Source organism: Silene latifolia, chromosome Y (genome assembly GCF_048544455.1).
Source record: "Silene latifolia isolate original U9 population chromosome Y, ASM4854445v1, whole genome shotgun sequence".
Taxonomy (NCBI): Eukaryota; Viridiplantae; Streptophyta; class Magnoliopsida; order Caryophyllales; family Caryophyllaceae; genus Silene; species Silene latifolia.
Genome location: NC_133538.1, coordinates 434,979,459 through 434,994,139, shown reverse-complemented (window position 1 = coordinate 434,994,139; position 14,681 = coordinate 434,979,459). Strand labels below are relative to the sequence as shown.

Here is a 14,681-nt window from a genome sequence, read left to right as displayed (position 1 = left end):
CCCAAACAAACCTAGAATAATCATCAACAATGACACGCACATAACGACTACCACCTCTACTCCTAGCTCTCATTGGTCCACATAAGTCGATATGCAAAAGTTATAATGGACGTATAGTACTAACAATTCTTTTAGGTTTAAAAGAGCTTCTAACATGATTACATCTTGCACATTCATCACATACTTTATCAAAATCAAACTTCCTGTTAGGAAAGCCTTCAACTAAGTCAAGTCGTTTAAGAGTATTCAGAGTTTTAGCACTAACATGTCCAAACCTTTTATGACACAATGGTTCAATCGGTTTTGTTACTCGTCGTCAAAAGTTACCTTGACCAAAACAATATTTATAACTTCACAAACTACTCTACTCTTAGTAAAGAGGTAAGTAAAGGTCGGATCCCAAGAGACGGGTATTGATGTAGAATTTTCAATTGCAAATGGTTGTGTCTAAGGGTGTCACAATTTGGGTTGAGATAGGAGATCAACTAAACTAATCAACAATATAAAAGTTAAGCAATGAAAACAAGCAAGATGATTAAAATGAGATGTAAACAATTGATTAAAAGCACTAGGGTGTCATGGGGGGGATTTATGGAATTTGATCATACAAACATATTCTCTACTAGATGCAAGCACTTATTGTTGTGATGGGATCGAGTTAGTGTATATCTTACAATCCCTAAGAAGGTTTGGGTCCCGGAGCCGAATCGATTAGATTTTACAACACCTACAAGTCGACTTAATCCTTCCTATCTAACTATATGCATGGTCTAATGAGACTCGAGTTGGTTTATGTCTTACAAGTCTCATTGAAAAGGTAAGTGATGGGTAAAAAATGCAAGGATTCATAGGCTCGTATTTCATCAAACATAACATGTGCATAAGTTGGAATCACAACAAGCAAGCAAATTAATTATGAAAACATATTAGATTAAGCATGAATCAATCCCCATGTTGGTTTTCCCTAGTCCCCCATTAACCTTAGTTAAGGAAACTACCCACTCATTATCAAGTTTAACATGCTAACAAGGTTGTCAATCATACTAGCAAGGCAAAACATGATGAACAAATGAAAATGATTAACAATAATTAAAAAGTATTAAGAGAGAATTATACCTATGAAGATAATTCCAAATAATAAAGCAAAGAATAATAGAAGTACTTGATGATTGATGGAAGGTTGTCAATCCTCTAAATAAACCCAAATAATCTTCTAATTATCCAAAATAAATGATGAACAACAGAGAAATTAAGGAAAGATTAAGGAATGAGATTTGTATTAAGACTAGATTAAGAGTTGATTAAGAAATGATTAAGATTCTATTACAACTTGATGATGAACTAAGTAGTACAAAGGGGTATTTATACTAAAGATTAGGTACAAAGATTAGGGTTACTAAGGGCTTAAATGACTATTAAGACCCTTATGAAATCATTAGGTAATAGATAATTAGATGTCATACAATATTATGTTTTGTCTATGGAACTTAATTTCGCGAATCATTGTTTATTAATATTTACGCTATTTATTTACACATATAATACTACTAGGTACCCTTCTCATGTAACACATGTGCAACAGTCGTGTTATTATACACGCTTTTTTTCTTTTGCACATAAATAGGAAATCATCAGTTATTGGACAATAGCTGAAAGTTCATTTTTTACTAATTCACATATCAAAAAACGAGCAGATTCAATAGCTCTTAATATCAGAACCTATGAATGATCATCAATGTATTGTATATGTTAATACAAGTGTTTCCATTCACAATCCTGATAGATACACTTTCAGCCTTGACAGATGCACATATAATCCATGTAGATACGCTAGTATCTTGTGATATACGAAGAATAAAAAATAAAAGACATAAAAAGGGAAAAAAAAAAGATCGAAATAAAAAATGAACAAAGATCACATAGAACAGCTAAAAAATGAAGTCTTCAATCATTCTGCCACTAATAAATATCTTTGTGTTTGTGATCCTCAACTATTTTCGTTGTTCAATCCTGAAACAAAAAAAGACTATTAAACATTAAAGGTTACAAATTTTTTTACATACAACAATACTATTCCTTAATCAAGTACCATCTAACAAATTCAATCTGCTATCCATATTCTCTAATAATGAATACACCACAAATATTAGCGTACCTGTGGGAATGGAATCATACTCTCCCAGGACAATTCCGACTATCATAGAATCCTAATTCTCCACAAGCATTGCATTTCCTGGGCGCTTTCTTCTGTACTTTCGTAGCTTTTTCCTTTTGGGACATCATTCGTTTTCCAGACCCTTTCGTCTTTGACTGAATAGGAGGTAAGACAACCACTTCTGTTGGTATTTTTGTTCCTAAGAGCATCTCAAGTTCCCTATTCTTGTTCCTCAGTCTATCACCTGTGTTACTAGTACTACTACATTCTGACGTACTGGTTTGTGAGCTTATCTTGTCTTTAAAACCTTTCAGAATGCCCAGTAATTCATCAACATGCTCAGGTTTTTGTTCAGCGAGCGTCACACACGAGAACACCTCGGACCATAGGGTACTAATTTTGTGTCGTCTAACATCTAATGAGTTACAATCTTCAATTAAAGTATGTGGCACATTATTACAAATCGGCTGACATGTTGCCAATTTGCTCCACCTACTTAACAGATACTGATCTGGAACATTGTCAAGGCCTTGTTCTTTCAACACATAAAGCGCATGACGGCACAAAATTCCATGTCTCTCGAACTTTTTACAGGTGCAGTTCAATTTCATTTCGTCAGAGATAAAGTTAACATAGTAAACCTTGTATTTTTCACGATCAATAATTGGGATGCTGTCACTGGTAGTAACCCCTAAAATTTTAACACCACCGGTTAAACAAGCAGCCACCCACTCGTTTTTAAATTCAGAAAACATCACTGGGGTGTAGAACTCAGAAGCGTGTTTTTCCAAAGGGTGAGGCGTTTCTAGATCAAGGAAGGAGTTTTTTTACTCGGCTATTAATTTGGACTGTTTCCATCGTTGAGCGTCCATAGCGCTTTCAAATCTCATAAGAAACTCAACCAAAGTTAAGTTTGGGTTCATGAAATTTCCGAAAAAGCTATTCTCGGACTCAGACCTGGACGTGGTTCTCATTAGTCCACCCATAAATAAATCCCTGAAATATGCTGGGATCCAAGAAGCCCTTTTGTCAAACATTGTATTTAACCATTCATTGTCGGTCAGCCCGTATGAGGTTATAACTGAGCACCACCGTTCCTCAAACTCAGACGGTTCGATATCTTCTGCCCAAACACAGGAGCACAACTCTTTCATGAAGTTAGTCTCTCTATATAGCGTAGTTCCGATCTTGTCTGGCAGTTTTTTCATGATATGCCACATGCAATATCTGTGATGAGTTTTGTCCCCGAACACTGTTTTAACCCCTGCTTTTATGCCTCTATCTTGGTCAGTAATTATGCACACAGGATACTTATTGCTCATTGCGCTCAGAAAATTCCGAAACAACCATACGAAATCCTCATCAGTCTCTTTCCTTATAAGTCCTGCTCCAAATGTCACACATTTTTTTGTGATGGTCAACCCCCGTGAAAGGTGCAAATATCATTTTATATGTGTTCATATTAAATGTCGTGTCAAAAGATGTCATATCACCAAAGAGACTGTAATTCTTTATAGCTATAGGGTCAAACCAACAAACCCTAGATAGTCGTCCACAATCGTCAACATCAAAATCAAAGTAGTATGAACTACACATGGCTTTCTTGTGCATGAAATTTTCAATCATCATTTGCGCATCATACCCTTTAATAAATTTTTTCACATCCCTCCAAAAAATTTTGAAGTCCTCGAGCGATACCCCTACATTTTGATACCCTTTCACGTACTCTTTGAACATCCTAAAGCTTTGCACAGGCCCCTTATTCACTTTAGAATTCTCAACAATCATGGTTTTATGTATAAGGGTTAATTCTCGTGACTCGGTCAAATGCACCACTGTGTTTGGTGTTGAGAGAAGGTGGGTGTAACCTTCATGAAAGTCAGCAATAAAATATTGTCCTTTTTCATTTCTTCGAAGAAAAATCTTTGCGCTACATGAGATTCTAGTCCTCTGCCTCTTTTTTACCTTCCCTCTAGGCTTACTTTCTCCATCCTTACTGCACACACAGTACTTAGTCATCACACCCCGTCTATGTTTCGTTGCGTCGACTTCCTCATTTTAAATCCAGAATTAGTAGCATAAGTCTTATAGAAACCTAGCCCATCCTGCAGTTTATCAAAGACCATACCCAAAACAGGCTTCAATTCTGGCGCGCATACAGGTATTCTTTCCTTTGAGTGTGTCTCGATAATTGGTGAGCCTGCATCTTTATACGATAGAACAGTATATCGTATAAGCAGAGAGTTCAACTAGCTGATACGCGACAAATATATTTACAGATACGCTAATTAAGTCAGAAGCACGTAATCAATTAGATACTGCTGAACAACTTAACCGCATCAATTATACTAATGGATACGTTAATCATATATGTAGATACCATGATAACTAACATCAGTGTTGCATTAATGTTGAACTAACAGATAAGCTAGCAGATACATTAATCAGGTTTGCAAAATTTCTAAATCTATTCATCGATAAACCTTGAACCCAAAACTGATATGAATCATTTTTTACTACAAAATAATCAAGCATGATGCTAAAAAAACTAATCACTTGATACATCAATTTTCATCAGTTAGCTCAAAAATTAGGCTATCAGATACATCAATTCGCAACTATCCGATCACGATCAAAACAAACTGTAGACTATAATGTAACAACAAATTAAACTTGATACATACCTAAATTGGAGGATGTTTGTGCGACATCATTGATTGCGATTGGAACAATCGCATCCGTAGGTTCAATCAAGACATTAGATTCTTCAATGTCCATCAACTCCCTACGAATCAGATCAAAAAAACGTAAACAACAATCAGAAACTACAAACAGTACTAATTGTAGAGTAAATACGACTATTATGCGGTTAAAACTATAAAATCGATTGAAACTTACATCAATTCGTTGATCAAATGTATTGATCAAGAAGAATTTCGTTAATTTGGCGGCGTTATTAGCTAAAATTGGCGGTTTTCCTGTATTTTCGCGGGGTTTTTGTGAGTTTTTGAGAGAGAGAAGGTAAAGGTAGAGAGAGAATGGAAAATCGTGATTATGAGTTGGTCTTCTTTTTTTAAACCTTTTATATGCGTGTTTTATTTGGAACGGATCCCGTAATGATTTGTTGTAATTTCCTTAATATAGGTCGTTCTCACCATTCTCACCGAGTAATCGTTCTCACCGGATCCCACCTCTATATATATATATAGATAAAATCAGGATCTCGTGCGAACTAAATTAGGGTGCGAACTGTACGAACTCCTTCTCAGCCCTTAGATCAAAACTATCAAATTCACTGTCATTACTCATATTTCTCGTATCCCTCCAAACTCAAATACCAACTTATTATATCTCCCTCATCCTTACCCACGGGGCCACCACCACCGGAGCTCCGACGACTACCTTACCGGCGCACCACCCTAAACCTTTGTTGTCGGCGGTCCACGCACACATCCTCTCTTTGTGGTGTTCTTTTTCCTCTTCCCCCGACATTTTATCAGATCCCCATTTTTTTCATCTCCACCCATTGCCCTTCCTCCACGTCCCCCAATAACACCCTTTGACGCCGGTCAACTCGACAGAACTCTGACGATGAGCACTCTAACGCAACCCCGGCGCCGACGACTATGCATCTTTGTCTTCTCCGTTATTGTTTTATTTCTTCTCGTGGTATCACTCGCGCATCGCCTTTGCTCCAGCCACCATTTCCTTTCTCTGGCGACTGACTGCATCAAACTATCGTCGTCCATTTATCGATTTCTCAGCACATCTTCGTTCTCCAATGTGTTGGTTATTTTAAAATCCTAAAAAAAATATGATTTTTGATTATATATCTACTGAAAATGATGTATATATTCGAGAAAAAAAATTGTAATTATCGCTTACTCAGAACGCTTAGACTCAGAAAATGTCTTCCTTGCCTCTTATGAGTCCACTGGGGTTGGCGAAGGGAGAACGGCGATGATGATGCATTTGAGTGTGGTAAGGAGTGGTGACAGAATGGGTCGAATTGGTGGATCTGTGGCCGGAGGTGACGGTGCTTGTGTTTGGGTCGACAAAAATAAACTATTGGGTCAACAGTTTATTGTATTGGTGCTCACTATGATGTTAGGATCGTCACCAGAGTCGATTGTACTTGCCGGAGTATTCGTCTGAGATTAATCGGGGATGCAGCTGTTGGCGGTGATGGTGGGCTTATGGTGAGGGTTGGATACACAAATTACCACCCCGCATACATATGGTATTACTACCGGATACACAAATCGATTTGTGTATCCGATAGTAATAGTGTAATACATGTGTATAGCCGAGATAGTAATATGGGTAGTAAATTAGTAATGCCCAAATCATGATCTTTCAATTAGAAATAAATATAGTGAAATGGTGGTAAAATAGTTGCTGACAAGTTTAGATATTGCCATATTTATCCCTTCTTGCTCTTTTATTTTAATGTAGACCTACAAATGCTACAAAAAAATTACAGTTGGAGAATTTTTGTTCCATATCTACTCTTGCTATTATGTAATTTATTCTCAGATTATAGTTGGATAGTTCTAATAGTTTTAATGAATTTTGTACCTCGTGCTACCTTTAGAACAAATTGTAAACATTTAAGTTGTTAGATACATCCCTATTGCTTGTTAGATACACTCATTTAAGCTACTAATACGTACTTTTCAACCCAAGATAAGATTTAGCACTCAGTTGCTTTGCATTGTCCTCTTCATTGGACATCAAAGTTTGACGCATCAAATCTTTATATTAGGAAAATAATTAGGAATAATAGCAAAGATCAAATAATAGCATTGATTCTTATAAGTAGCCCTAACAAATAATAGCAAAGATCAAGCTTACAAGGAGCCCTAACAAAGCTCCCGCTATTACTTCGACCTCAATATGGCCAATTGATTCTTTCAGCACTGGAAACCGAGCTGTTTTTTTCGGTTTTATACTCACATTTTCGAAGCTTGTCATGTCTTTCTCATCATCTTAGATTCAAGTCGAGTTGAAGTTGACTGTTCATTTCTAAATGTGCTTGGTTCTTCAAGAGCAGCCGAAGTCTGTGAGTTTGTTGAAGATTATTTTCCGGGTATAAAATTAATTATTATCATTACCTTCGTCTATTGCCGACTTTGTTTGGTATTCTAGCACCAACTTGTTCAGCGTCTTTGCATGAATCTCAACTTCCCTCCTGACTCCCTGTTAAGAAGAAGAGACCAAGAATAATGAAAAAAATGCAACCAAAATTTAATTCAATGCCGTAATAATGATCATATTGTAATCAACTGAAAAATCTTACCTCAAAATTTTCTTGGGTTGGTACTAATTAATTTTGCAGTCATCTTCATGTAGGAGGAAAAATTAGGGTTCTACACAAAATTAATCGCATATGTCAATATCAATACTACTATCTAGTACGAGCAATAAAAAATTGATTGAAATAGTCAATTTTTGAGAAGAGATGAATTTGTGAGGACTGTAGAATTTGTGTGTACAGAGTATTTGATTTCATAGTGATTTAGGATAATGTTGGGAATAGAAGTAATAGTTGAGTGAAGATTTAAGTACACACTGGCCTGTTCTGCAAATAGATCAGTTTTAAAGAAAACCGACGCGTTAGATCAAATACATCTGTTCTTGGTATAACCGACACAAAAAACTCCCTCAAATGCACCAGTTTTAAAGAAAACCGACGCAAAAACACCTGCTATAGGGTGAAAACAGCGCTCCCGCCATTATTGGATACATTATGCATCGCTTTATTTAGAACCGATGCAATTCATTTTGATGATGATGAATTCATTTTCAATTAACATGCTATAATCCAAGAGAAATATAAAATACATTTCTCGATGAGATATGAATTTTTGTCGCAACTCGATAGTAAGAGCAAGAGAAACTTTTAGGCTTTAGCTAACTAGATACATACGTTTAGGCTTTAGCTAACTAGATACACTCCTTTAAGTTACTTGATACATACCGTTCAAGCTGCTAGAGAAACTTTTTTAACTTATTAGATACATACCATTAGCTAGCTAGATACATTTTTTTATGTTACTAGATACACACTCAATGCCAGCAAATATCAAACCGAAAAGATATATGTTATAATAGTGTTGTTTTACGTATTTAGGTTAGAGTTAACAGAAAGAGAACATAAATGCATGATGTAACTTAGCTGCCAGATAAATCAAAAGTCAAATTAATGGAAGTGTGAGATAATCACCTTGAAAATGAAAGGTTCCCGAATTAATTCTGGTCCGGTCAGTCGATCACATACGATTTCATCTGCAAGAGCTATTGCTTCTTAGCAGTCAGCACTCAGCAGGCCATTGTAAACCATTAGTCGTGATTCGTGAAGCCGTATTCTTGATGATCACCATCATGCCTGAGTATCTGAATATATAAGCATTACCGCTAGCTGAAACTGCAATGCAAAGAATATTTTCCAGTCAGAAACTCAGAAAACAGATCGAAATACACCTTAACAAAAGTAAACTAACATGCAGCAACAACCCAATTAATGTTTTTCAATTTAGCTATTACATTGGGATAATCAGGAGGGGAAGTTGGGACGAATTAAACCGATTTTAATTAACATGCGAGGCCAACCCAATTACTTGTGTAGTTCAGGAGGTTACATTGGGGCAATCAGGAGGGGAAGTCTAGATTTCGGAGTCTTTGCTTCTAGTCCTACTACATAGGATTCAATGCCACTATAGTCTAGGAGAAGTTTTTAATTCTACAATGATAGTGTTAACTTTTAATAATAACACCTAATCAGAACCATGGTCATTCAACATAAAAATATAATCATGAAACACTACAAGGACGAGCTGCGAATCCCTAGCACCATGCTATTTCACCAACAAAAGTTGCAAAACAGAAGAGAATCATTCATTATTGAATCCAGGAAGAGAATCGGTTAAAGATCATTGAAGACGCTAGACCTAACAAATCATTCGGCTCAGTATGGGTAAAAGACTACCCGCTTAAGTTTTGTCATGTCTAGAAGATACCCAATCAGCCATTAATAAATGAACAAACAACTAAAACCAATCAGCTGGTGCGTACACTCTATCAAACACAGGTGTGGAAGAAGGCATATCAAACTGTAATCTATAATTAAATAAACAAATTAGTTAATCTTCCAAAAGTACAAAATGACATGAAAACACTAAACTTACATGGATATGAAGATTGAAGCAAGAAACAGAAGGGGTTAGATTAATGGTGTCACCAAAACGTGGGTTTACCCTAATTAGAGCACCATTAACATAACCCAGAAAAAAGAAAGTATAAACCCAATAACATCATTTTCAGTAGATATATAATCAAAAATCGAGTCCGTTTTTGAAATAATGCTCAAAAATAAAAGAATTGTCGTTTTGGGTCGGTTTTGAAAACAATTGTCGAAATGGTGTCCACGTAGGCTCGTTTTTGACGAGCCTGTAGGAGGCTTAAACACGCCATACGTATTGGCGTGTTTACTTCAATGAACACGCCATTACATATGGCGTGTTTAGGCAGTCCAAAATTCTAACCAAAGTCAGTAGCTGAACAACATAAGCAAAGGAAACACGCCATACATAATGGCGTGTCTTAAGACTAAAACACGCCATACGTAATGGCGGGTTTAAGCAGCTTTATTTTCTAGCCCAAGTCCAGTGGCTGGGTTTTTGGAAAGAAAGAGAACCCGCCATTACGTATGGCGTGTCTTCTCAAAGAAACCCGCCAATACGTATGGCGTGTTTAAAGAGAATCTTTTTTTTTTTTAACAACTTTGTTTTTCCCGTCACTTTCTACCACAAAACACATACCATTCACCATCTCCGCTACTCAAACTCCCCAAACGCGATACAAAAAACCTCACTCCCCTTCTTATTTCTTCACCTCACACTCATCTCTCGTGAATCTCCAGGGCGTATCTCCGCATTATATTGGGTTTTTGCTATTCAAATTATACATTCTACCTAATTAGCAAGGTAATTTAATTCTTTTAACTTATTTATTTTCATCTTTTGAATGTAGATTTTGCTTATTTTGTCTTCATTGTTAGTAATTATGTTGTTTTGTACCTATATCTACAACTTATATGTGTTAATTTTAGGTAGTTTAAAAAAAGCCCCAAATTTTCGAAACCCTAATTAAATTAGGTAGGATGAACGATTTCTGATTTTTAATTGTTGTTTAGGTATGTATTTTAGGAAAATTAGGTTATTGGTAGTTGATTAATACTAAATTTGTTCAAATTTTTTTTATAGAATGGAAATTTGTGATTTTCCTCTTATTTGTTATTGGGATGGAGAAGTGTTGGAGCAAAATGGATGTGTAACCTATAGAGGAGGGAATCAATGTTTTATTCTAGCTAGTACAAAGATGACATATCTTGAATTAGTTGAAGAGATTTATAAGGGAATCGGTGTTCAAAGTTTGGGTACTCAATTGAAGGTAATGATGAAATTTCCGAGTGCCGGGTGTTTCAAAATTGTTCCCCTTAATAATGAGGGAGCCTTTAAAGCGTTATGGGCAAGTATTCGTCATTCACATGCTCCTTCAATGGACATATTTGTAGAAGTTTCTACTAGTCAAATTGTCATTCCTACACCAAGTATTAGGCTAGATGATGTTGCTCAATTTGTTTCACTTGAAACTAATTACGTAAATGAAGGGGAATTTTATGGTAACTTACAAGGTGATGAGATTGATGAGGAATTGGCAATACTTGATGAGAATTTGTTGGCAAATGAAGAAGATGGTGATGATGATCTTGTCTTTGCTAGTGCTCCCATCGTTGAGTTTAATAAGATTGATCAATTAGATGAGGATGAATTGAATAGCTGGAAAACTTGGGAAAATATGGTAAGATATGAACATGGGAAAGAGTTTGCGGTTGGACAAGTGTTCCCAAACAAAGCTTCACTTAGCGATGAGGTGACATCATATTGTGTTAAAGCAAATCAATTTTTCAAAGTTGCCGAATCCAAGCCTAATACTATTACCTTCAAATGTGGCCGGATTCCTACACCATGTAATTGGCGGTTAAGGGCTACACAAAAAGACTTTCATTCTGAAGTTTTTACCATTGTGACATACAAAGGTCCTCATGATGAGTCTTGTGTTTGTGACATGGTACCTCAAGACCACATGAATTTGAAACGAGCATTCATAAGTCATGAGATTCGTAACCTTTTTTTAAATGTGTAGGAATAATGGAACAACATCAACAACAAGGCCCGGTGAACCCGGAACTTCTCACACAACAAGAGGTACACCGGAGCAAGGCAATATTGGAAGGGCGGGACGTTGGTTCCCTTCGATGTAGGTCACACTTAGTTTCGCACAAGGGGTTTTTGGTAAGTGATCAAGTAGTTGATTTCATTAGGGACACTCAGTTTTTTTTTATTCATAGGTTAGTGGGTTTGAAGTTTAATGTGGAATTAATAAGTGCTTTGGTTGAGCGATGGAGGCCGGAAACCCATTCATTTCACTTGACTATTGGCGAGGCTACTGTGACCTTGCAAGATGTTCAAGTGTTGTTAGGGCTACGGATTAGAGGGGATATTATTAGTGGACCAACCGCTTATAATTGGCCCTTGTTAATAACTGAACTCTTAGGCAAAACACCGGGTAGTGCAGACCTTAAGGGGGCTTCTTTGAGGATTGGTTGGTTGTTAGAACAATTTAATGGTCTTCCGGAAGATGCAAATGAAGATGTTCTACATCAATATGTGAGGGCATATTTGCTTATCTTAATGGCAACTATCATGTTTCCGGATAAGAGTGGTAATGACATACAAGTTATTTATTTGCCTTTGTTGAGGGATTTGAGTAACTTAGATAACTACTCTTGGGGAAGTGCCGTACTTGCTACTTTGTATCGCAATTTATGTAGAGCAAGCAACGTAAAGTCCAAAGACATTGGAGGTCCCCTTGTTCTATTGCAATTGTGGGCATGGGAGAGGATTAGTATTGGTCGACCTACACTCACGAGACCCGTTAATGCTACCCATCATGGACCAAACCCATTAGGTTCACAACATCAAATCAGGATTGACTCATTGGGTCGTAGGTGGGCAAGTGTGATTCGTAAGAGGCCGGAAGGGGTGACCACACTAATTGGGTATAGGGATGCTTTTGATTCAATGCGACATGATCAGTTTACATGGCAACCTTACACCCGACAGGTTTTGTCTTTTTTGCCCCCGTTTTGTTATGATGACTCGACGATTGGACGGTGATGGCCCCTATGATTTGTTTCGACATTGTTGAGTGGCATTTTCCAAATAGGGTAGCTCGTCAATTTGGGTGGAAACAAATTATCCCGTTAAACTACGATCTAGAACCAAAATTGCACAAAGTAGACAAAAGGGGTGCCTCTTCACGGAATTGGATTGAAAAACATCAACCCTACATAGCAAATTGGGTTAGGAGGGGTGATTTTCGGTTTCGTGGTGAAGAGGATGATATTGAAATGAACTACTTCGACCCCTACATGGTTTGGTACCGGGATCGCACTATTCCTCGCTTGAACCCTTTTCCCCCACAAGCTACTTATCAAGCACCCTTTGGAGCCACAGAATATCTTGTAAGTACACTTTAATATACTTGTCTTAAAATTCTTAACCAATATATCATAAAATGTCATTAGCTTATACTACTTATTTTGTTTTAGGCGCAAGGTTTCGTCAATGTCCATAATACATGTGATACGGAGCTTCGACAAATGCCTCTTGAGGTGCCTCCACATTTCCGGACAATGGTTTCACACCTACGGGACTACTCCACTCAATCGCTTGAACATGTAGGCTATTCCCATCTCCTTCAACCAACCGTAGAACCAAGGCAAGAAAGTTCAACAATGGTTCAAGAGTCCCTCAACTCAATGAATGTGGATGATGATGCACCATTGGTTCAATACACAAGGAGGGGTAGACGCTCTAAGTCATCCATGCCGGCTAGACACTCTATGTCTTCCATGCCTTCCATGTCTTCAATGCCGGCCATGTCTTCAATGCCTTCAATGTCTTCAATGTCACCCGTCAATGAAGAAGCCGTCAATGAAGAAGGTACCCCGGAGCCTAAGAAAGGGTTTTGGAATCGCCTTCGACGAAAAAGCAAGAAGAAGACTTGAGGACATGATGTAATAGTTAGGAGATTAATGGTTTGTTTGACATTTTAGATGGTTTATTTCTTTGACATTTTAGTTGTAAAACTTAGATTTTAATCCCCTTGTGCGAAACATATGTGTTGTGTAAACTCGGTTTTTATTTATAATAGGCAATGGTTTGTGTTGTCCTTTGCATTGTTGAGCATTGTTGAGTTTGGTTTTCTGTTTTGGCAAAGGAAAGATACGGACGAAGGGAATTTGTGCAGCAATGAAAAAAAAAAAATAGAACTGGCTAAACACGCTAATACGTATGGCGTGTTTGGCTCTTAAGACACGCCATTACGTATGGCGTGTTCTATTTTCTTCTATTTTGCAGCTACTGGACTCAGGTAAGAAATTTGAGCTGCTTAAACCCGCCATTACGTATGGCGTGTTTTAGTCTTAAGACACGCCATTATGTATGGCGTGTTTCCTTTGCTTATGTTGTTCAGCTACTGACTCTGGTTAGAATTTTGGACTGCCTAAACACGCCATATGTAATGGCGTGTTCATTGAAGTAAACACGCCAATACGTATGGCGTGTTTAAGCCTCCTACAGGCTCGTCAAAAACGAGCCTACGTGGACACCATTTCGACAATTGTTTTCAAAACCGACCCAAAACGACAATTCTTTTATTTTTGAGCATTATTTCAAAAACGGACTCTCAAAAATCATACTCCCTCCTATTTCCTTATATCTACCCTTTTTTATGGGCACAAAAATTACGAAAGGGGGAGAAAGAAGGAATAAAGTTATTGTAAGTTGTGAAATTTATATTTGAGAGAAAATAATAAAGAATGAATGATTAATAAATAATACATAAAGTAATGAGATTGGTTGATTTTTTAGGAAAGAGAAATTAATAAAAAATGAATAAAACTTACCAAAAAGGAAAGAGGGAAGTTAATCAAACTTGTGTGAAAAAGAAAGAGGGAAGATAATAGGAAATTGTGTATTGTTTGTGTATTTCACGGTTTGTGGTGAGGGTTGTGTATTTCACGGTTTGTGTATTGTTTTTTTTTTTTTCAGATTTCCTTTATCCTAGATATCGTCTTGTTATAGACTAGTTGAAAAGCCCGTGCGATGCACGGGACTCTCATTAGGATTATCTGTATAAATATATTCTATAGTTGATAAAAGAAGTTCAATAATGTTTAAATCATTGATAAACAAAAGTTCGTGGTTGGTGTAGTTGATCATCAATGAACTATTAGTGCTTTTAGCATAGAAGTTTTGTCATTTAGTAGTTATAATTTCAGTTGTGAAACAAGTAACATAGTAAGAGTATGTAATTAGTTTTCTCATTACTGTTATACTCTCTCCATACCACACCAATGGTAACATTGAGAATCTTCACACTATTCATGGTCGTAGGG

The 14,681-nt window shown here is 36.9% G+C and overlaps 1 protein-coding gene and 1 long non-coding RNA gene across 2 annotated transcripts; both read right to left on the bottom strand.

Annotated features, from left to right (window-relative positions):
• Nucleotides 1-2,169: 2,169 nt before the first annotated feature.
• LOC141632610 (uncharacterized) lies at nucleotides 2,170-2,910 on the bottom strand. The gene has a single exon (XM_074445142.1). The coding sequence runs from the start codon at nucleotides 2,908-2,910 to the stop codon at nucleotides 2,170-2,172; it is 741 nt and encodes a 246-aa protein (XP_074301243.1).
• A 3,984-nt stretch (nucleotides 2,911-6,894) lies between these two features.
• Nucleotides 6,895-9,437, bottom strand: LOC141626777 (uncharacterized). Its single transcript, XR_012536357.1, has 4 exons — nucleotides 9,343-9,437; nucleotides 8,382-8,582; nucleotides 7,455-7,524; nucleotides 6,895-7,354 (listed from the first exon to the last, which is right to left on the bottom strand). It is a non-coding gene; the product is annotated as an uncharacterized LOC141626777 (long non-coding RNA).
• Between the last annotated feature and the right edge of the window lie 5,244 nt (nucleotides 9,438-14,681).